The sequence below is a fragment of the Agelaius tricolor genome, unplaced genomic scaffold, assembly GCF_023055355.1.
Source record: "Agelaius tricolor isolate 1412-34295 unplaced genomic scaffold, bAgeTri1.0.p SCAF_4, whole genome shotgun sequence".
In the NCBI taxonomy this organism is placed as follows: Eukaryota; Metazoa; Chordata; class Aves; order Passeriformes; family Icteridae; genus Agelaius; species Agelaius tricolor.
Window position 1 is genome coordinate 39,705,587 of NW_027269264.1, and position 24,694 is coordinate 39,730,280.

General features: G+C 35.3%; 1 protein-coding gene across 3 annotated transcripts in view; it reads left to right on the forward strand.

The window, feature by feature from the left end:
- PDE4D (phosphodiesterase 4D) overlaps positions 1–24,053 on the forward strand; it is a 354,696-nt gene extending 330,643 nt beyond the window's left edge. For all 3 annotated transcript variants that reach the window (XM_071425362.1, XM_071425363.1, XM_071425364.1), the window contains 9 exons: positions 6,682–6,775; positions 10,480–10,652; positions 11,630–11,728; positions 11,814–11,978; positions 13,606–13,705; positions 17,372–17,526; positions 18,037–18,159; positions 18,635–18,817; positions 19,378–24,053. In XM_071425362.1, the coding sequence (XP_071281463.1) occupies positions 6,682–6,775; positions 10,480–10,652; positions 11,630–11,728; positions 11,814–11,978; positions 13,606–13,705; positions 17,372–17,526; positions 18,037–18,159; positions 18,635–18,817; positions 19,378–19,791 (1,506 nt within the window). In that variant the 3' untranslated portion in view covers positions 19,792–24,053. The remainder of the gene's footprint in view (positions 1–6,681; positions 6,776–10,479; positions 10,653–11,629; positions 11,729–11,813; positions 11,979–13,605; positions 13,706–17,371; positions 17,527–18,036; positions 18,160–18,634; positions 18,818–19,377) is intronic.
- Positions 24,054–24,694: the final 641 nt, after the last annotated feature.

The following is a 24,694-nucleotide window of genomic DNA, read 5'->3' on the forward strand; positions in this document are numbered from 1 at the left end:
TTTGGTAGCCTCTGTGAGTGTGACAGCTTATTGATTAAAACCTTGGAAATTGCCATATTTTAATCCTGATCTATATTGTTACATGGGGCAGTGTGAACTAGCTTGAAATAGCAATACTGCTAGAAAATGGAATTAAATAAGATTTATCTCTTTTATGGAAAAGTTTTGCATCAAGGAGTTAAATCAGTATGCCTCTCAACGCACAGAACTGAAATCCACTTAATAGAAAAGAATATCTGAGCTTTGGTTTATCCCTAAAAAATTATGTTTGTACTTAAGAAAAATGCTGCTGCTTGTATACTTTTATAATTGTTATCGAGTGTGTAAAAAAAAATATTATCCTCTGCTTGACATACCATACATGTGCCAAATAATTCTGCTTTAAAGAAATTCTGATTTCTCCTGAACTAAAGAAAGCATACGTTAAATTAAATGACTAAGAATAGCTCAAGCATTATATTTGCACAATTGAATTTCTTTTATTAATACCTACTTTTACAATAGATGTATGTATGTCTTTTAAAATAGAAGTGTTAAACTTGATTATTTTCAATTATGAGTATTTTCAGCTAATGCTGAATTGTTACAATATGTTATCAAGGATTTTGATCAGTCATCTGTGAAGAAATTCATCCCATTATTCTAGCTAGGTAGATTACTTTCTTGTTTGCCAAAGCAATAAGATGAAATTACTTTGCATTTCAGCTAAAAATAATTTATTGTAATTTACTAGAAAGTATTTCCTGCATTTCTAGGCTGTTGTCATGTTCCTCTTGCTAAATCAGAAAAATTCAATCACCAATTTAAAAAAAATTAAAGTTCAGTCTTATTGTTTAGCCTTTAGAATTCATAGACTTTTTTTTCTAATTGAAGTTTAGCAGAGACCATGGTGTAATTGAGTACACATGGGGAAAAAATGTTCTTTGTATAGAGAGTGTCCTATACTGTCTACAGACAATGATTTTAGTCAGGAAGCTAAGTCGTCCGTGAGCACAATTTTATTACAGCGCTTTTTGAGAGAAAAAAATGTGAGAAGAAGCAAAGACATTCTGTTTTTTGTGACATTCCAAGCAATTATGGATTAATAATTGCAATAAATTCAGAATTTATGAAATTCTGAAGATTGAAATATCTTATTCCCGATTGTAATACATTATAAGATGTATCTTATTGTTTGTAATATAAGATATAACACTGTATATGTTTCTATCCCTTATTATATACATATTTCTGTGTGCTTCAGGCTGTACTTTATCTCCTGTGAATTATATTTTGGAAAATAGGAATGCTTACCCTTGGTTTTTGTTGAGTATCTTTTACTGAAAAAAATGAGCACCACTATCATAATGACAGCCTTAGGAGATATCTGCCTTTCTGTAGCTTATTATAAATACCAGTGCCTGTCCTTGATACTAATTAAACCCATGGGCTTTCAACACAAATCTTTAGCTGTTAAGAATGCTGTTAATGTATCCAGAATGCTGCTAAAAATCAAAGATGGTTTTGCATCGATAAGCACTACAGACAGAAGCCTTATGTTAATTTGTAAGGCTGACTTATTTAAAATTCCTTGTTATATTGTAGAATACAAGCTCTTCAAGTCTAGTAATATAGTTTATTCATTTTGAGATACAAGCCTATTTTAAAAATAGCATTGGTAGGTATTTCAGAAACAAAACATAGTCATGTAAGTTGAATGTTCCAAGTATTAGTAGTATGTTCCATGGATGTATTCTATTTCATGTAAGTTTTTAGAAATGTTACCTAGAAAAGAAGCAGCCACAAAGGCTGAAACTGGGATCTTTGCCCCACTGGTTTGGGAGCTAGTGCTATGAGAGTCCCCTGTCACTTTTGAGCATTTTTATTCCAGCCTCCTCTGGACTTGGAACTTGATAAATGCTCAAACTGAAGGCCAGGCAGGACTGGGCTTTTTGGTCCATGTTTCACCTTCAGCATTGGTGCCAAAGGCTGTGTTGGAGGCAGCCTCTTTACAGTCCCCTTCTCTGCAGGAACAGAAAGCCTGTGTGGAAGAGACCCCACTACTGCAGGGAGTCTTCAGCAAGAGTGGTTCTGTGTGCTTCCTGTCCACACAACTAGCTGCTGGCTGCTTCTTTACTTAAGTTCTTTGTTATTGAGTCAAGAACTTTACACAAAATTTGTAAAATCTTCTAAAGTGTAAACAATAGCCTGCATATATATATAAAGTGTGTGGTCCAAACTTGTTCATGGCCATAAATCAACTCTGTTTGGATCTGAAGTTAGTGATTCTTTCTAACATAAGTTCAAATTCTTCCAAAAAATGTATCAAAGCTCTGGTTGCCATCTGGGAACATGGTTACTCCAAAAGTTTGTCTGTGTTTTCCTCTGTGTCTTTGCTGGCATCAGAAAAGTGTTATATTTTTCAAAAAAAACTCCTCCAGGTAGGCTTATCCTAGGCTGACAACAGTAATATAAATACAGAGATGTGCACACATTGGGCTTTAGCCCAGGAAGACCTAAACTACAAACCTCTTCTTGGCAACTTAAAACAATTAGGAAATTGTTCTCAGTTAATTATCATTAAAGTATGTACCTTTATTCTCATGTATTACAGTTTTTGCTAGAGCAGACTTCTTAGGTGTATAAAGGGAGTTAAAGATGCACATCTACTCATTTCACTTTAGAGACATTTTCAATGTTATTTGAATGCTCTGCTGGTATTTTTGTTGAGGGCTCTGCTCCTTCTTATTCCCCCCATCCCCCTAACCCCAGCTGAAATTAAAATCTAAAATAAATAGAAACAAATGAAATTTAAAAAATTCTGCTTAAGGAAATATTTTCAGAGTATTTTTTAGAAAAGAGCTTATGGCTCTATTGCTCTGACATCAGTATTTGGCAGTGAAAAAACTGTATAATTGACTTAATGGGCATTTTATTGCCAGTTCATTTTCAGGGTGATATTCTAAGGATATAGTCAAGGACTGTTGCATTCCAAACTGATGTATGTGTCATTTTTCCAACCTAAAAATGCCTAGTGGGATATGTGAAAATCTTTCTTTCTGAGAAAAATACAATATATGCATAGATAAACCAAAAACCTCTGCTTCCTCCCCATGCTAGCTCACATATCGTAATTAAATTGTTATGGTTTAAATGTTATTAATAACAAGAATTTTGATCTTTATGACTTATTTTCTTGAATTTGGAAAGCATATTACATTCAGATTTTTAAAATTCTTATTCAACATATCATCTTTAATATTTACTGCTGTTAGGAACAAGATGGTTTTATGTCCTCTTTGACTCGTTTTGAACATAACGTGCAACGTGTTATTTGCAGGAGGCCAAATTATGAGATTGTGGATTCTAGATAAGTTTCAAGCACTTTTTGTTTCTTGAATAAATAAAACATTGCTGGCTCATGGATGTAACCTACTTTTCTGGTTGGCAATATGAGCTTGTGGGAGCCATGTGAGAGGCAAACTTTCATTATAAAGTAATTTTGCAGAGCTGTGTAAGATGTGCATCTTTGAAACAAATTATTATTTATGGGTGCACTTGGGCCCAAATTAAATCTTTGAGAAATAGGAAAAAATTGGGAAAAAATAATAGGGTTGAATTTGGTTTTGCTGTTTTGATTGCTTTTTTCTTAGAAAAAGGATTTTTTTTTCCTTAAAAGGCAAGTTATGAAACATAAGTGGACTGAGCAAAGTACAGATACAGTGAAACAGTATAAACAAAAGAAAGCCTGAATATTTTGATTGCTATTTGTCTCTCATGTTTGATTTTTTAAATATTCTCAAAGAGCATTATTGTTCTGCATCAGCCACTGCTGTCTGCATATGGTCTTCAGCTTCATCTGATTCAATGGCAATGATGGTTATAAGGCTTTGTCAGATAATTAGAAAAATCAAAACAGTTCTCTAAACTCCTGCTTAGTCCAGAAGTTTTTATGTCAATTAAAGTTTTGGTCCTGTGGCGTCAGCAACATGTGGAAGAGTATGAGGAAATTGTGCAGCTACAGTTCTTCAAAGCCAAAGGCATCTCCAATTGAATTTGCTCTCAGCAGGAGGGCCTTGCAGAGGCTGAGGGACTTGTTCCACTTTACACCCTTGTTCAGCAGTTACACAGACTATTCTGCAGTTCTCAAGCAAATGGTTGAGTTTTCATGTTCTACTGACTTGTAGGGTGATGGGACGTGGGAAGATGAGGGTTGGAACAGACCCGTGGGGAACATAGCAGCAGAAAAGAATGTAATATACCTTCCATTTGCTGTGGATATTCATGCAACAAATACTGAGCTGAAAATTCTTAAAGAGTATATACTCCATAAGTTCCATAAGATGATTTCCAGTATGAAATGACAAACCTCTCTACCCACTCCCTGCAGTTAAATTTATTATTTGGGGGAAGAAAAAATCCTTCCTGTTTCCTGTGTCAGGTATCTGCAAATACTGATTAGTTCCTCTTTCAAAGCTGGAAAACCTTTAAGAAGACATCCTGAAGAGAAGAACATTCCAGTGATAGCTAGATGGTCTTTTATTCCAGAGTGTGGAACATGACACAATTAGTGTTTTTCTGCAGCAAAAACAGCAACACCAAATTGGGCATTATGTAGAAGTGTTTACTAGGAAACAACTAGGGAGATGAGGATCTATTGAAGTTAGGATCCAGTGAACTAGCTAATCAAATTAAGGAAGAGAGGATATTGAAGTACTAATGGATAAGCTGATGACATGCCTGGAAGTTAATGTGGTTTTGTCAACTCCTGACATTTTATTAATATTCCTGTACTCAATAGTTCAATAAGTTGAAGCTGCAGTGTTTGGATGCTGTCCGGAGACAAGCTATTCCATTACATCTTCAGTTTTTGTCTTATATATTACAGTTTCTCACCCTTTATGGGAACAGAAGAAAAAGTGCGGTGTGTAAGCATGACTTAAGTGTCTTAAGTGTTTAAAAGTCTAAAAGACAGACTTTTAAGAAAAAGGTCTTGGTGTTTTTGGACCAGTCATTATATTGCTTGGTAAACTTGGTTTGAATTTTCAACATTTGACATTGCTGATAAACATTATACATTGCTGAAGAGGTTGAGACTGGTTTTGTCTAGAGTGCATAGCTCTGTAGTTCTCATAGTATGTGTAGCTGTGTTTGCAGTATGGTTCTAATTTTCAGACATGTGTTGAGCACTTCCTAGCACATGGCTATATCTGAGATCAAAGCTGAGCCTTTGGCTTGTGACTAAAGTAGGATCCAGTCTTTGTAGCTCTGGAACTTCCTGAGCTGATGACACATCAAGATGGCAGGAAAATGCAGTGGCAAATGGTTAGAATGTTTTATTAAAGGTAATTTTGTTGGGCACATTGTGAGCGATATGGTAATTGGTGGCTTACATAGATATTGTGAAGAAAATAACACCTTTCATTATGCAAGGCTACTTTGAAGAAATAGCTTTGATGATTCCATTGGAATGGAAATGGGATGGTTAAAATTTACTACAGTGGTTTATCTCCTTTGAGGAACCAGTTTTCAACATAGAGGAATGTTTACATGTATATACTCTAAGGGTAGCTATTCCTTGATATAATGGATAGTCATGACTGCATGGAGAAGGTAAAAGGTGATTCTGAAAGTTGCACAAATCATTTTGCTTTGTTAAGAGAAAAGATGACTGAGAAATCCAACAACAAAATAAAAGGATGGCACAATAGGAGGCAAAATTTAATAGTGACAGATGTATGCTAATTTTTATTGGCAAGAGCTGGAATTATTTGTAAGTATTGCTGCCTTCTGTTTGTTGGTAATATCAAGGCAGAGCTATAATCAATGAAAATGCACCTAGGACAGTGAGAGCTGTATTATGCAATTAACCTGTGAAGCATAATACCACAGGATATCATTTCACCCTGATGTCTAGAAGGAATCACGAAAGGCTCAGTGATGTGTACCTAATTAATTATACATTTAATGGAATATTAGTATCTGCTTTTATCCTATAGATTGCCTAGAGTGAATTGCTAAGAGGGAAATAGAAGGTGTTTCCACTGATGGGTGTTTTCTACCCCAATGTTTCTTAGACATGCTTACAGTTTTCTGAGATAGTAGAATGGTCAAGTCATTTGTTGAATATAATAATTTTAGGTCAGAGACAACAAAACCTACCTCTTGTCATATTGGCTAGTATGAAATCAATAAGATATTTGGATTATTTGGAGCAATGTTGTAAAGTAATTTTGGGTAGATTAATGATGAGAGGTAAGATAGATTTGAAATATCACCAAATAAATTGCAAAAAATGCAAAACCAGATTAATTTGCAAATCTTATGAGAGAACTAGTAGAGACCAGCTTGGATATAAATACATTTTTATTTGCTTTCGAAATTAAAATCAAAAATTGGAAAGGCAATATTATAACTTGTGTGTGTGCAAATGCCTTAGAGTTTTCAGTTACTGCTAGGACGCTGTACTTCAGTCATTGAATCACTGTGGTGTATTTTAGAAGGTTAAGAATGACATTGTCCAACTTGTGATTTCTGCTTACACAGTATATATTCTTGATGCCATAACGTGTATATATATATAAAAATATATATTCTTAATGCAATGTTCTTTCCCCAGTTTTAAAGTGACTGCATGTTCTTATTCTAACTAAAATATATGTTGATGTAGCTAACTTTACACTTTTTTGTTTTCTTTTCCAGTTTAAAAGAATGCTCAACCGTGAGCTAACCCACCTCTCTGAAATGAGCAGGTCAGGCAATCAGGTCTCAGAATATATATCAAACACTTTCTTAGGTAAGACTATGAAAAGCTAACTTTTTTGCCTTTGGGGTTTTTTTATATTTCTCTGGGCTGTGTTAGAGCCTAAAAGCAAGTGGCTTTCCATATTAATTTCTTGTTTCAGGAACTGTGCATTTATCATATTGTTGTCAGCATTTGTGCAGAGAGATCAGGTTAGATCCACTTCCTCACAACTCAATTAATTTGTGTAGGTGCTTTCCCTGTATGTGTAATTACAGATAAATATTCATATACATATTAAAACAACTATACTGATACTATATTAAGAAATTAATATAATGACTTTTAGAGAATCGCAGAGATTCACAGAATATCCTTCTGAGTTGGAAGGGACTCACAAGGATCATCAAGTTCAACTCTAAAGTGAATGGCCCATACAGGGCTCAAACCTACAACCTGGCTTTATTAGCACCATGCACTAACCAACTGGGTTAGTCTCAGAGTGGTAATTATATATATATTTATATATTAAAGAGAATTCTACCACTATATTTTCCTACTGGAATTATTGCAGAGGTTTCAGTGTGCTGGAAGCATATAAGTGCATGTAACCTCATAAAATCTCACAGCAAGCAGTGAAGATATTTTGGTATTCCCTGCCTGCACATGCACAGTTAGGTGCATGTGACTAAATAAACATCTGAATAGACTTTTTCCAGAAAGTTTTTGCAGCTCAAGATCTTGGCATGCTGGGATGTGAGCATTAACAAAAGCCCAACACAATATTACAAAGAATATGGTCCCTTAACCATGGCTTTTTTTCCTTAAAATTCATGAAAATCAAGAAAAATTTTGTATTGCTGAGATTGAACATGAAGATAAAGATATTATACCAATCTCAAAACATGTTTTGAGTAAAATACCATTGATTCATAAAGATGGTGTAATAAGAGATGCACAGTGAAATACATCTAAATTAGGATAACATGTACTTTAAAAAGTGACGGTCATACATGTTAATATCCATCTTATTCTGTGTGAGATACCATAGCTGGTGCTTTGTGGCTTTTTTGGAAGAAGTGGTGTTTCTGTGAGGTACATTTTACCCTGTCACCCTGCCCAAAAGGGATGGCTGAATGTGTCTGTTCAGCTGACCCAGGGTTGCAGCAGTGTGCCAACTGCTGCAGCACAGCAGGGTTCAGACACTGGGAGAGGGACAAGCCTCTGTCACGGACAAGCAGTATTGCCCAGCTTCATGTGCCCTGAAAACTACAGTGTGCAGCTGCCTGAAAGGATGACCCACTTAGGCTGCGGAGACTGAGATGCCAGCTTCTGCTTGCTTTCATTTGAAAGCTTGAGACTTACTTTGACAGGGTAAAAAAATGCATCTATCAGCCTTTCGCATGAGATCTCAGTCACAAGCAGAAAAAGGGCCAGAGAGGCAATCACTTCTAATTTACTGGACCATGGATACTGTTTTCTGTCTGCATGAAAAACTAGATACTTAGAATTGTAGGTATAAGAGCAGCACAATAGTGAAAACACCTCATCTACAGATATATTGCTTAAATATTTTCAAAACATGCAGTCTAAGTACGAAGGTTCTGAACATTTATGAAGAGAGAAAACTTTCTCTCCCTAAAAGTATTTAATGAGTTTATTATCTAATTTAATTTTTTAATATGCAACTTACCTCCTCAATATCTGCAAAATTTCTCACATTTGTAAGTTAGGAAGGTGTCATGAGAAAACACCAGTTTTCTCTGTTTTTTTCTGTTCTTCTTATTAAAAAAAAAAAAAAACAAACAAACCAAACAAAAAACCAAAAACAAACTGTTTTCCTTTAGGGATATATCAATGTTTGAAATTATTTACAATGATTAGAAATATAATCTGTGTATAAGACATAAGGCTTCTATATTGTGTATAATAATATGCAAAGTTTCCTTTTTCAGTATCATTAACCTGTTTTCTATGAATGGAAAATGTTCGAGAACCTGTAGTTGAGCACAGCATAAACAGGGTCAAAATGGCAAGCTCTCTTTTCTGGATGTTCAGATGGGCACAGCCCTGTCTGCTCAAAGTTACAAAAGCAGAGGCAGTCCCACGGAGTTTCTCTGGAGATTTAAGTCATTCAGACAGACACTTCCTTTCACTTGAGTTACTCTGACAGCTCAGCTAACGAACCTCTGTTTGATGGGACTAAACTTTGTGCATATGACTGAAACCATAAACATCAAAGCACAAGCACAAGTCACAGCTGCTCATCTGTTGTCGGTTTCCACCAGACCAGGGCTGCCACGCTCCACCTCGCTCTTTTCCCCTTACAGGGAGAGTGGTGAACTATGATGTGGTAGTCCAAGGACTCAGTGCTCTAGGCTACAACCTGGTGACATTTCCAAAGTCTCTTCTTCATTGTGATTTCTTTGGAATTTGAGGTGTCCATTAAAAGTGTCTGCTAAAGGGTAATTAAAAGGGAAAAAAAGGCAGAAAAAAAGGTTAAGAAGCAAAGCAAACATATAAAAAGCTCCTAATTAGAAATGGACTTGCTAACCTCATCTGGTTTCAAAGTCTGTATTGGAAATGAATATTGCAGAAAGGAAAAAATACACATGTAAAAAATCCCAATTTTTCTTACTTTCTTTTCAAGTTTTATTTTGGTTTAAGGTTTTTTTAGCTGTTTTGGCTCATCTCCTGTGTCAGAAACATCTTTTCTGGATTTTTGTGGTTTTACTAGTATATTCCTTGAGGTCTGGAAAAGATGGAGGTACATTTCAGCAAAGAAAAAGAGGTTATTTGAAGAGAATCATTAAACTCTAGGTTGAAATACAGTATGAATAAAAGAAACAAAAATTAATTCATGTTCCTAGTAGTTTTTTTCAGAAAAGCCCTCCATTGCACTAACTTGGGTTTCTTTGAAACAGATGTTTGCAGCTCTCCACAACCCCATACTGGTTGTGCAGCAATCCTGTGGCAGTTGCCTAAATATATTTTAGTCTCACTTTAATTCTTGTCTAAAGTTTTGCTGGCACATATGTCAATAAATTTTATTAAGTGATGCTGCTGATACTGCTACAGAGGCAAAATCCCACAGCAAAATTCAGAGGTTAACAAAGCACTCTCTTGTTTTGTCCTTATTATTGACTATAGCTGGGAGGTGCAGAAACACTGCACTGATGGCATGAACTGCCAGCAATCCAAGTTATTGTAGATGTGGCTTGGAAAACACAAAAGGCTTTCCAAGTTGTACAGTCTTAGTAGACAGGACCAGTCCACAAGTATCAAATTCTTTGTGTCTTCAAGTCCTGAAAAAGTTTTCTAAAGGTTTACGTGAGGACACACATAGACAGCTTTTGAAATACATTTTCAGAGAATGTTTCTCCTGAAAAAAAAGAAAGAAAATTATTTTTCTTTCAAAGTGTATTCCTGTGCGGTTGTAATAACATTTTTATACTGAGATGATTGACCCTTTCTACAGCACTAGTGATATGGGAGAAGTGGTAATCAGACAGTCACAAGTTGCTTTTAAAGCCAATTCAGAAATAATGAGGCAATTTGAGTAAAAGAGATCTGCTTTTACTGAAGTATAGGTCTATATTTAACTTTTCATGGGTTTGGTGATCTTGACAGAAAGAATCCAAATCTTAAAAGAGGTTTTTCTAAGAATTAAAAAGTCCATAAGGTGCAACTCAAAAGTGAATTTTATAATATTTATAATTATTTTATAAATTATTCTCTTTTTATTCATTCTTTTGAAGACAAGCAACATGAAGTTGAAATCCCTTCTCCAACACAGAAAGAGAAAGAGAAAAAGAAGAGGCCAATGTCCCAGATCAGTGGAGTCAAAAAACTCATGCACAGCTCCAGCCTAACTAATTCCAGTATTCCCAGGTTTGGAGTTAAAACAGACCAAGAAGATGTCCTTGCCAAGGTAGAGAAGATATATATATATGTCCTTGAAATTATATAAACAGAGTGTGGATATTTCTGTATTGTTCCATCCTCTGCTTATACACATTGATTTCAAGCTGCAGCACCAAGCATTTATATAACTTGAAATGGCCCGAATTTGTTGGAGCGGAAGAATAGCAAGTAAAATCAGAATCAGACCATAAGGGCTAATTTCAGCATGAAGACAATTTCATCTGGCATTTGTGTATGCATTAAGAAGCCTTCCAATTCATAAATAGTATCTGAAGATTGAAGAGTAAACATATTGTATAGTGTCACAGGAATGAAAATGTATAGATAGCAAACTTATTTTTAAAAAATGCACAAGGGTACATAGCATTAGAACTACCCTTCCTAATTTTAGCTGTATCATTTTATGTGCATTCTTTTTCTTATTTTTAATGAAATTTCTTACTATTTTTTGCACCAGCAGCTAATTACTTGGTAATAACAGAAAATTGGTATAAAGGAATTTTTGATTGAGTTATGCCTCTTCTAACTTTTTCAGGAATCTTATTTGAAGAGTGTTTCTGAGACCAGGGCGAGAGCAGCAGAATTGCCCATCTCTGCACATTGCAGAAATGCACTCAGCAGAATTGCACATCTCTGGAGGTTTTCTCCTCACTGAACTTCATTGTCAATAGACAGTGGGATAGCAAAGTGTGTCAGTTAAACTCATTCAAGATACTGTAGAGTTTTTCCCTCTGGAGCAATTCATTTAAGAGGCAGTCTTTCCTGCTTAGACAAATAAAATTTGAAAAATGGGTAGATGTAAATTCTGATATTGCAAGATTAGCAGCAGCTGCAGAGTTTAGAGTTTAGCCCTTGCAAGGTTGAGCATGTAACTTGCACACTGGCCAGGTCTTAATGAGTCCTCTGTTTATAATTGCTTCTCTCAAAAATTGCAGGAATTTTTATGTTAGGTTTCAACCTGTTCATTGCTTGATTTTACTCTAGGAACTTGAAGATTTGAACAAGTGGGGCCTTCAGGTTTTCAGAGTAGCAGAGTTATCTGGGAACAGACCTCTGACTGTCATCATGCACACTATTTTCCAGGCAAGTGTGAGCAGTCATGCTGCTTTTTTATCTTGGAGACTGTTCTGTGCTTTGAAATCTAATTGTTTTTCCTTTACTTTTATAGGAGCGGGACTTGTTAAAAACTTTTAAGATTCCAGCAGATACTTTAATTACTTACTTGATGACCCTGGAAGACCATTACCATGCAGATGTGGCGTACCACAATAACATACACGCTGCAGATGTTGTTCAGTCAACCCACGTTCTACTATCAACCCCAGCATTAGAGGTAAACTACCCTGAAGAAGAAAAGTGGCAGTCATGAGAGAAAGGGATGCACTGAGAGTCTCCTAAACTAAATATTAAAGATCTTAGTTTCTGCAATGTTTTTAAAAGAAATCTTAGCATTTCTTTGATGAATTCTGTTCTTCCAAAGATATTGTGTGAGGATCAAAGTTAATGTAAATATTGTGCAGAAAACACCTCTTCTTTTTATTTTAAATCATGGAAATTTTTGCTGTCATAACCTTTTTCACTGTAACACAATGCATATCTTGTTTCCACCATCTTACTATTTATGCTATATCCTTTTCTGTAGCTATTTCCCATGTGGGATTCTGCCTAACTACAGTAAGTGGAAGTTCTTAGGAAAGTTTATTCTGATCCAGAAACACTACTTTTATATTTACTTGTAAGACAGATTGGAACATGTACTAAATTTTCACTGGACTCTCTTTTCTTACACTCCCCCCACTCCAATAAATATTTCAAAGTTTTTTGGGAAAATAATCTGTTCTTTTTGTAGAAAATCTCTTCTTGAAAGTTCTTAAATCTTTGAAGTAGAAGGATGTGAAGATGGAGATTTTCCCTTTTTTAAGCACAGTTCAGGTCTTAACCTAGCAATCATTGATGTTGATATATCCCAGCAAACAGAAAAAATCAGATAAAGGAAGTAGTAGAAATTTTATTAGTTAGAAAGGATTTACCTTCATTTTCAAGAAGGGCTGCATTTTGACCACCCTATAATGGTCAATCTTTAATGTTACTGAATACATCTGTATTACCTTCTTCTTAAAAAGAGAGTTATAAGTAGACCTTGGCAGGTTTGGATGCTCAAAGACTTGGAAATCTATTGAGAAAAATTTTCTTTTTCTCAAGAAGATCAGGTAATGTTCTTAAAACATCACTGGCTTCACCACACAGCTGAGCTAGTCATCAGTAAAATTTAGGGGTTTTTTTCCAGACCTTTTTTTTTCATGGCCTTATTCTCAGCAGAGCTTTAGCCAGTGAAATGGCAATGGCTGCCCAGTGCCACTGCTGGTCTTTGCACTTTGAGCAATGATCAGTTTTGAAAGCATTTGCATCATGTGGGTGCTTCTGACAACAGGGCACTGGGCTCAGTGACATTCCAAGTCCATTGCAGTCCTCTTTTCCTATCTTCCTGGTAATCTCATACAAATGGAAAATCAGTAAATGCTAAGTGATATGATGTGTAGGCTGTTGCTATTTTCTTTATGTGGGAGATGTGCATCTTTCAAATACAGATACAGAGGAGGCAGGCTAAAATATTAACTTTAATTTGTGCTGTAAATTAGAAACCTGTACTTAATTGCCTAATAGAGGTGGAATTATTTACAGACTGAAGCTGAAAATACTTCAGTTGTGGCAGAATTTAGTGATGCTCTCTGTATGAAGTATAAATCACTTTACTTTGGCCAAACTTGAAATATTTATGAAATTCTACATAATTGATGATTTTACAAAGGCTTTAATAACTTGTGTGTAAAGTCTCTAGAGATCATGGTATATTTTAAATGTGTTTTGCTTGTTCACATCCAGCATCAAGTAGAATCCTTTTTACTGGAAACAATTTTTCACAGTTTGGTCATTGTCATTTCTGTTTAATTATATTCTAGGCGGTGTTCACTGATTTGGAGATTCTTGCAGCAATTTTTGCCAGTGCAATACATGATGTAGATCATCCTGGGGTTTCAAATCAATTTCTTATCAACACAAGTAAGTTTGATGCTTAGTGGTTTTCTCAAAAATTTGCTGTGAGGTCTGCACATAGCACCTGAAAAATACCACCAGTTCATTCCTTGTTTGCTTCTATCTCTAACTTTTCTCAGTAAATAGATAGATGTTTTTATTTTAAACCTGATATTGCTTTGAATTTTTTCTAACTTTAGAAATTATTTACACAGTACACTCTAGCAAGAATTACTAAGATATAAACTATTAACCTGGCATTTTTTTGATGTATTGCATGTTTTCTCTCCTGGAAATATAGTTGATTTACATTAAATAGGTAAAGTTTTAAGAAGAGAATGAAGGAAGATTTTAAAAAAAGGCAGGACAAGAATTTATGTGTTTATATTGGAAACATGTGGTGTGATGATAGGTAGAAATTCAGAAAGCAGAAAAGCATGATTCTTTTTAGCAAACAGACAGACAATCCTGTATCCTGTACTTGGCTTTTGATCTCTCATGCTTTGTAGACTGAATTTCCTCACCCTGTTTCTGCAGCTATGATAAACATGTTTGGTTTTTTCTGACTCCAATGTTATCTCCAAATTTGAAACATAGTGTACTTCTGCATTCCTCAAGGCTGTTGGCAGCATTGCTGAACCTCTATCCCTTCAATCATCTACTGAAAGAAAATCACTGTCAACTTCATTGAACCTGATCATGACATATTTATTCAATAGTTTGTTGCCCCAGCGGCGACTTGCTTGGATTTTGTTGCCTGATGTCAGTAGTATTGCCCTTTTAGGTCAATATAAGTTCCATCATACTGGGTTATTTCTTCTGCTCTCTGAAAACTTCTCCTTTTATGATAACTGACCCAGAAGTGCAAAGTTTAAATAATACTAATAATCCAAGCACAAAAGAAGAAAAAGCAACAGAAATGGAAACATACCTAGAGTTGTGTATTTGACCCATCTAGTTGTACATTTATAGATACTGTCACTTCTGCACATGGGCAGAATCTATTTCACAGGTGTTAAAATAGAATGACCCCAAGTCAGCAGTAGCGTTTGAAGAAGGGAGCTCCTGCCCTGACTCATTGCTGCTGTATATTCAAATAAGACATGTACTTCAGTTTAGCCTGCACCTAGTTTTGTTTGTCCCAATGGCCTAAGGGCCATACTATAATGAAATTGAATTTTATGACTCATACTCATGAAAGAGGATTGACTCTGTATTTTTTGTGCTTTACTGGGGACCAATACAGTTCAGCAGTGCAGGCAGAGAGTGAATCAAGCTTTGTGCGAAAACCAAATTCTTAATTAAATCTTAAGAGTGGGCATATGTAAGTAAAGATTTTTCCTTGCTTGTTGAGTCAGAAATTGAGTACCATGTTATACTTGGTGGCTCCAAGCTTCTGTGAGGAAACCAATGAATTGTTTAGGTTTAAGAGTGTTGACTTAGTTGAAGGGATGAGTAGTGGTGCATAAAGCTTTTACTTCTAGTTAGACTGAAATTCAGCTAATGTAGGAATCATATGAATACTGATAATTATCAGCTTAAAAAGTATATCTTGTTTTTCTCAATTCAGCTTTTGATAAAGGAGGCTTTTGTGTCAATCAAGTAAAACACTAGCTGAAACTTTCAGCTGTTGCAAGGTTGAAAGAAACAAAGAATTTTGTTTATTTTAAATTGTTCTGTGTGCAAGGAAGAAACTGCAGGGAAAGAGACAGAAAAAAATCATCTAATGTTGGCTTCTCAAATCCAAAATTTTCCTGACTTTTAGAAGATAATTTGCTTCCATCTAATTTTTTCACCTAAATATAAGAATGCATTTAAAAAAAACATGATAGACTTAGTTACATGATAGACTTAGTCAGACTTAGTTAAAGTATGTATATATTTGCCATATTTTCATATTTTTTTATGATTAGTCTTGTGACTTTTTTGACTATTATTTTCCTATATGAAGTCTATTACAGAGTTGTCGACTAAACAAATCCCTCTTGAATAAATACTAAACAACAAACTAAATAAAATAAAATACTAAATAACAAACAAATATGAAGTATATTAGCCTCAGAGTAGATATTTATTTTACTACTGTAACTCTGTCCTCCCAGAAAAATGCTCTTGAATCCCACAATGAGTTACAGAGGTTACAAAAGGGGAACTTTCTTCCATTTTTATATCCATTTTGAAGTTGAGTGCATTTTAACTGTGTCTGTAGCTCCAGCTCTTCCAAAGTATTTTGGCAATGTGGAGTGTTTTGCAGTTGCAGCAAATCAGAAGCTGTTTGAAAGGAAAATAGACTAGTGTGTGATTTCTGCATGAGAAAAACAAGTATGCAAGCTTTGTATGTGTTCTGTGAAAGACGAAAGAGAGATCATTTTACAAACTTGCTTTCTTTCTGCTTTTGCTGTTATGGTTTTGCTGGTTTTGGGATAAGAAAAGGCAGAGGAAGACTTCCCTGATTCAACAGATCGATTAATTCAAGACAGGAGAGGAAGACAGCAGGAGAATGGATAATGAGATTAATGAAATCTGAAGATCAAAGCTTTTAGAGGCCTCCTGTTGAACCAGAGGCATTTAAAAGTATAGCTGGTGTAAAAGAAGAAAAGAGGACTAAGAGTGGACTAGACTGATGTATGTTTAGACTTAGGCTAGAACAACTGCAATAAACAGAAGTTACTATAGCACAGGAAAAGTATGATTGCATAAAAACTATATGAGTATTTTGTGATAGATTTATTTACAAGCTGTATCTTAAAGCATATGCAAGCTGACTGTGCAGTATACCTGAGTTAAAGCTAAAGCTGTGCAGACATTTTTGTAATTGCTTTGATTTTTCAGAGCTGTCTGTTCAGCAGGTCTAAGCTGACCTTATATGTATGCCCTAGCACAGGCATGGCTGGGAAGTGTGTGTTATTGTCACGGCCAGTGACAGTGTGTGTTATTGTATATGGGGTGACTGAGGTGAGAATAATTCCATTGTTGAAGACAGTACTTCAGACAGCATCAGGGACTGACCACACCCAAAAACAAGGCAGCATTCAAGGCCACTGCCTGCAGTTTCACACCACAGGACATTACATGAAAAAGACAGAAGCATAGCTGTTACCATCCTACCAGCCTTTAGCTGTCATGGACTAATGACTGTATGGTTCACTAGGCATCTTAGCATCTTAGATAACTTCAGAAAGACATGATTTGAAAATCAAGAAGCTGGTGCTCCTCAGCACCAGACCTGCAGAAAAGCCTCAGCTGTATATTCCCAGGTGAAAGTGCTGGGAAGCTGAAACTTGACTAACAGTAGGATTTTAGTTGTTGTGACAGAGAGAGGCGTGAGAAGACAACGCATCAGTGTGTTTTAGTTGAGGTGTGTTTTTGCATATATTATGCATAAAATATTTTCTAAGTTGCCTCTTGCAGTTATGAAAATTCATTCTAAAAATTAACTTTCTTATATTTTTTCTCACCTGCCACTACAGGCATGTGTTCCTGCATCATTGCAAAGCCTTTTCTTTGTTTTGCTCAACTTTGGCTTGACTTTAAGTTAAGTTATTCAGTGAATAATTCTGTAAATTTCAGGGCTGCTTCTAAAAGTTTTATCTGTAAGTCTTGTTATGCATGTAATGAATTTGAAAAAGATCTTAAGGGATTTGGTAGAAGCACAGGCTTTAGTAACGTTCTGCCCTGCAATTGTTACTGCAGATTCTGAACTCGCCTTGATGTACAATGACTCATCAGTACTGGAGAATCATCACTTGGCTGTGGGTTTCAAGCTGCTGCAGGAAGAAAATTGTGACATTTTCCAGAATTTGACCAAAAAACAGAGACAATCATTGAGGAAAATGGTCATTGACATTGTGAGTTTTGAGATTTTGTCTTCCACAGAGTTAGGACATTGAATAATAAAGCACAGAAGCATTTTATAATAAATTACATGTCGTCAGGCCCATAAATAATGAAGTGAAAGTTTAAAGTTTTGTCATATCTTACCCAAATACAAATAGTGGGGTCTTTTAAGTTCCACTCACTTTCTATGCACTTCTGGAAGGCATACTATTCTGTTTCAAGCTGGTTTTGATGATGCCATTCTACCATTACAGGTAGAAATTTGCTACTGAATTAATAATGAATTTGGGCTGATCAGTTCATTCTGAGCAATGCTGAACAATGATTTTGTCATATTCTTTAAAAAACTATTATGAGAACCTGCTATTATGAATATACAGGACTCTTACTTGTATCATGTATTCAGACATAGAAACTATGGGTTCCTTCCAAAAATGTTGATTTATATGTTCAATTATTTTTCAAAAAACTCCAGTAGAATAATTTATGTAGTGTTCATTTTTTGTTTGTTTTTTTTCTAGGTACTTGCAACAGATATGTCTAAGCATATGAATCTACTGGCTGATTTAAAAACTATGGTTGAAACTAAAAAAGTGACCAGTTCTGGTGTCCTGCTTCTTGATAACTATTCAGACAGGATTCAGGTAAGGAAATGCACCTGAAAATGTTCACTTGTATTACATACTTAATAACATTGCCTTCCCCATTCTCCAGCATGGATTAGAGCTGTCTCTTTCACACCATGATTTGCTGCTTCCTTCTCTTTCCTCCCTGGTCTAAATGACATGGTTTAAGTGATTCTCTGGGAGACTAACAAAGTGCTAGGGTAGTTCAGGACTGAATGAGGCTTTGGCCTTCCCTTCAAATTATCAAAAAATTATTCTCTTTCTCACAAGGATTTTGTGATCTTTATAGCGACAGAAGCAGCAGAAGCTAGGTAATTCATGGCTATTAATGCAAGTGTGAAAAGCACACAACCACATAAGTTTTGGCTGTTTAGAATAAATTTTGCATTACGTGTATTTTCAAGATTGTGTTTTACAGTCACCAGAAATGTGAATAAAAAAGGAGCTGCTTTTCTTCAGTGCAATAACACCACAGGTGTTCAACGTGTTCTAGGTTCTTCAGAATATGGTGCACTGTGCAGATCTGAGCAACCCTACCAAGCCGCTCCACCTCTACCGCCAATGGACAGATAGAATAATGGAGGAATTTTTCCGTCAGGGAGACCGGGAACGAGAGAGGGGAATGGAGATAAGTCCCATGTGTGATAAGCACAATGCATCTGTAGAAAAATCACAGGTAATTGATTTTATAATGTAGTTAAACCTTTTGGAAGAAAAGGATAGTACATAGTCATGTTTTGAACAATTTCTGAATGCACTTTTTTCTTTTCTTCCTCTGAGTTAATTAATTCAGCTCCTCAGGTGTCAATGAGGCAAATTGGGACTTTTACTGTGAAAACATAGTGCGCGGCAATATGTTTGCTGAAGGGATTCCATCACTGTCCTGACCTGAAAAGCAGCATACATGCCAAAAGAAACTATTGTACAGCTGATTGGGGTTTCCTTCAAAAACATAATTAAATATAAATCAGGTATCTAGCTCACTAGATGCAGTGGAGTTGTTTGGAATGAGCACTTTACTTGAAATCAAACCCTTTCCATGCTGTTATCCAATATCCTGAAACAGACATCTGAAAAGTAAAGGACCTTATCTGTTATATAAACTAGTATGGTTTCCTTTCAGCCACCTCTAAGGGTAATGTATCTTGTGTCTCTTCCTAGCATTATATTTCTCATATTTTGCATGACTTACTCATTTCTCTGTGAGTAATCATATTCTTGCATTATTTGAAACAGGTGGGTTTTATAGATTACATTGTTCATCCTTTGTGGGAGACGTGGGCAGATCTCGTTCACCCGGATGCCCAGGATATCTTAGATACACTGGAGGACAATCGAGAATGGTATCAGAGCACAATCCCTAGAAGTCCCTCTCCTGCACCTGAAGAAAAGGGAGAGGGAAAGCAGGGTCAAACTGAAAAATTTCAGTTTGAACTAACGCTGGAGGAAGATGGTGAGTCAGACACCGAAAAGGACAGTGGCAGTCAAGTAGAAGAAGACACCAGCTTCAGTGACTCCAAGACTCTTTGCACCCAGGATTCAGAATCCACTGAAATTCCTCTTGATGAGCAAGTAGGGGAAGAAGTAGAGGAGGAGGAGAACCAAACAGCAGAGCCTTGTATGGTAGAAGAACCTTCTCCTGACACATAACAAGGAAAACACAGTCTCTTTCTCTTGCTCATTCCCTTTCTTTTCCTCTTTCTCTCTTTTCTTTTTGTTTTCTTTTTTTTTTTTTTTGTGGGGCGGGGTAGGGGGGACTTAGGTATTTTCAGTTTTGTTACAGATTTTTTATTTTTCTTTTTTTTTTTTTTAATGTAGGCAGTGATTTCCAAAGTATATGTCACATACTACAACCATGGTCAGAACTTGGTGTTATCTGCCAGAATGATTGTTGATCAAAACTGAAGTTGATGATTCAGTTTGGCACTCAGGAATATTGTAAACAGAATTTTCACCTCCATGCTGTCAGAAAGCAGGGGGAGAACACCCTTAAATTGCATTTTAATAAGGTCTCTATTTGGCAGATTCCATTAAATGAAGCAAATGCTTTCAGAGGAGTACCACCTGCCAAATGAATGTTGGTGTGCTTTGATAGTTTTTGAATTAATTGTATTGTATTGTAAGACATTGGATAATGTTCATCTGTAGAGAAAATGGACAGAAAAAACATTGAGGTTCCTACAGGAAAACAAGTTCACAAAAATGATGGGACACAAATGGATTCTGTTACCAACATGAAGATAAGCTGTGAAAATTGCATAATTTTCTTATTTCTAATCTTCTGAGACATGACTGAAAAAAATGTGACCCACTGGGTTGCACTAACCTCTTCATTTTCACATCTTTTCAATATGTGAAAGAGAGATCTTTTTTAGAGCTCACTTTTATTAAATATACCAAGGTATTATATTTAAAAAAAACCCACTTTCATCTGCCTCTGGTTATTTTTTTTTCCAAAAAGTAACTTACAAGTTTTCAGTACAAATCTGTACTACACTGGATAATACTTGTAGGGGTTTTCCTTTAATTCTTTTTTTTTTTTTTTGGCACCTTAGAATGTCATGGTGATATTGAGCTGTAAATGTCTATTGTTTTATATATTAGTGAGTTCTATGAGTATTCTTTGTGTGATATAAAACCTTTTCAGTAGGATAGCTTTTTTTGTTTATTTGTTTTTTCATCACAATTTTCCCAGATATGTTAGTGGACTTATACAGTGCTTTTGTCCTCATAGTAGCCTGATCCTGCCAACTCTGTCTTACTACAAGAAGTGGTCCCAGTGATACCTGCTGGGACCACCAACACTAGGATTTACAGGACCAGAGCCTGTAAAAAGAGTAATGAATTGTCATTAGTACAAAAGCACCTCTTTTGCTATTCTAATCAATTTTGTTCCTCTGAAACATGGTTTTTCAGACTGCTTTTCAGACTGGGAGCTATAGACTGCTAAATCAGAACAGACAAATACAATGTATGAAATACTTGTTCTGGTGTAAAAATTAGAAGTGTAATATTTCCAACTTGTGACTCCCAGTAACTTTTAATCTGGGTAGATATCTAGTTAAAGCATTTGCTAATCTGAGGTGTACAAAATAAAAATGATGATTAGTGTTATTTTTTCATGTCTTTGTTGCTAGAAGAGCCAGGCCAGTCTTGTCTTTTTATATTATTGTGTAAAAGAGCAGTGCATCATCAGAGTTGTAGTTTTCTCCATATTATTTCAGTCTCAGATCTTTTCATCCTTTATCCAGTTTGTGCTAAGGGAATCCTACCTTCCAGTTTGATTGGTACTGAAAGCTTCCATAACTTGGAAAGCTAAAGGGAGGTAGGAGTTCATCTTTGTCATTTTTCAGTCTTGATGTTTGGTCACATGGAAGATGTGATTTTATTTCCTCCATTTTACTCCTCATTAGAATTGTAGTTTTGCATGTAGAAGATAGGAAATGGTTGCCTATGGAGGCTAACAGACTCCTACGTTGCGAAATTCTGTTAAAATTACAATATCAAGATAATTTCTTAACAAAAGGTGATAGCAGCAGCCATTATTTTCCCTTTGGATTTTTTTGTAGCAAATTTGCAGATATGAATGCAGGTACTTCTAAATTACCAGAGATCTAGAATAAAAGCCCATTTTAAACTAATTGGCTAATAGTTCAACTTTTAAATAAATTTTGCATTCTTCTATATCCAGGTCATAATTTTCTTTACCATTAGCCTTTACAGGGCCTTAGCACAGAAGATGCAGAAGGAATAAAAGAATGAAGATAACTCCTGGGGTTTTTTGTGTTATGAGGGTTTTTTTTAAATTCCTTTTTTTTTTTTTTTTTTTTTTCATTATTTCTTGCTGAACTGATCCATCTAAAAGTCCTTTCAGCCCCCGAAGAGTGCCTGGAACCTCAGTAGTGGAAAAGCAATATAAATTCCAGAATAACCAGTAGGACCTGGAAGGTTTTGTTTCTGTACTAATTGAAAGTAAATAAACATAAAACCATATTGTGGATATACACCTGTACATGTGGACAATCAAATCATAGAAAATGATACCATTTCTTAGAGTTGGGGATATAATGCACTGTACAATCTTTTTTTTCCTCTTTTGCCAAAGTGTGTTTTAGCATTGTACACTGCTTTAAAACAATACAATTTACAAGTGGCTTTATGTGTTGTGAATATTTTTGCCATTAAAAAATGCAGTGAGTAGATATTGAGTGGGAGGAAAAAAGAAAAATCACCTTGTTTATAAAAGTACACTTTAGCTTGCAAGTTGCTGTACTCAGTAATGCTGTATTTAAATTCTTAAATTGTTTTGTGTCATTAAAAAAGGATAATGAAAGAATATAGATAGAACAAATAACATTCAGAAGTTTTAAAACTTGAATGAAATGGATTTTATAGAAAGCTTTGACAGTTCTTTTCAAATGCGTTATTTATTTTTTGTGCCATGCATTTTTCTCACCAAATGACCTTACCTGTAATACAGTCTTGTTTGTCTCTGTTTACAACCATGTATTTATTGTAATGTACATACTGTAATGTTAATTGTAAATTATCAGTTCTTATTATAACATCATCCTTGTCAGGGTGGTGTTGCTGTATCTGGAAACTCTTGGTGAGAGAATGACTATTGTGTATACATATTCCTTGTACATTTCTTCTCCTGTAATATATTCAGTGTCACCATGGAGCTCATTTATGGAAGATTCAAGAAAAGTATAAAATACATAAAGATATATCGATTTAAAAAGCTGCAGGTCTTTGGTCCCAGGGCTGTGCCTTAACTTTAAAAAATATTTTCTTGTTTAGCTGCATTTGAAAGTAAGGTAGCCTTGGGGCTGGGGCTGGGCATTTCTACATATTTTTAGTTGCGAACCGATGGGGGATACTCTTACAAGCTAATATGTGTAATACTAAAATAAATTTTCATTCTTGACCCTGCTGGAAGTTCAAGATTTTGCAGACTTCTGGTAATGTAATTATATTGTCTCTGAATATCTTTTTACAGCCTGTAATTGGGGATTCTTGCAGCCATTTTTTGTTCCTAAAAAAGATAAATAATTGATGCTGCATTTCAGTGCTGAAATGCACTGAAACAGCTTTGGAAAGCATCTCTAATAAACATTTGATTTTAATGCATAATGGGAAGTGGAATGATCAGAATTAAGAGGGTATAACTCATACACTTTTACAATTGTCTGTAATGTCTCTTCTTTAGTAGCACAAATGATCACTGTATAAGCCGAATCCATAGTAGGATATACAACTTCAGCCTTGGAAATGCTTTCCAATATTAGTGTTACAAGTAGCCAAAGTTTATTTTATATAGGTGTAGCTAAAGCTTTGCGCAGGTGTGTGTAGCATAGTGCACTAGCTCTACAGAAGAGCAGTAAACTGTTAGATGTTTCAATAACACTACTATTAGGTTTGCAGGTTGGACTGAGCAACTCTTGCTGTTTGACTTGCCACATTACTCCAGATAACTCAGAGCTGGTATCATTGAATTTGCCAGAGTGAGGTAAAAACCTCTTCTCCATTCCAGTGATGCCCAGCCCTTGTAATTTGCGACTTATTCATGAAAGGAGAGGTTCTTTTCCAAGAAGAACCAGAATCTCCTTTTAGACACAAACTGTAGATTTTAGCAGCCCTGGCCCAAAGGAATTCGAATGCTTTTGTTTTATATAGTCTAAAAGGGACACTACAACAACAGAAATCCTGAACAATTTCTTGTTACTGTTTTAATTCGGTATTTTCTTTGGGGATGTCTTGAGAGTGGCAACTTGTGTGAACATTGCACATGGCTATTCTTTCACTGGTTTCTTAGCCTCTCTTACAGCCTATGGTTAGTACTGTACATCGATACCTTCATATGAAATTTTATATGCAATGGAAATAAAAGCATGTGTTGATTCTGCCTAGTTACTGCATTTGATTTTTTTTTTAATTTGCTTTTTTTTAATGCATCCCATAGTTTTGACAGCTTAAGAGAAAACACATTTCCAGAATAATTTGATTACAATATTTTGTCAGAATAGTGTTTCACATAGATAAAACAAAATAAATATGAACAAATGAGAAAAGTCAATCAAATATGGTATTTTTTAGGAAGCCTAATCCAAAAAGGTGTGACTTATAATAGAAAGGTATAAGTCTTTCAGTTTTCAGAAAATTTTACCACCGGCTTCAATGGCTTTACAGAAACTACATGTCTAGAAGTTTTCTAGAGGAGCAATATGCTGCATTACCACAAAGAAACATAACCAAACCAAGCATAATAAAAAAAAAGAAAATGTACCACAGTTAGACATTGTCACAATCTTTGTTCCAAATGGATGATAAAAAAAATTGCTCTTAAAAACAGAATTCATAAATTATAGTGTTTTCTTGAGGAAGAAATATGGTCTTAGTGTGAGTCCAAATCTTAAAGTGGTTTTCAGGCACCTTTTTTAAAAAAACAAATCTATGTTCATTTTTTCCTTTAAGTCTCTTAGGTCCTTCTTTGGGTTTAGGGATTTGTTTGCAAGGAGAATGAATTCTTAGGACTCCTTTTTCATTCACA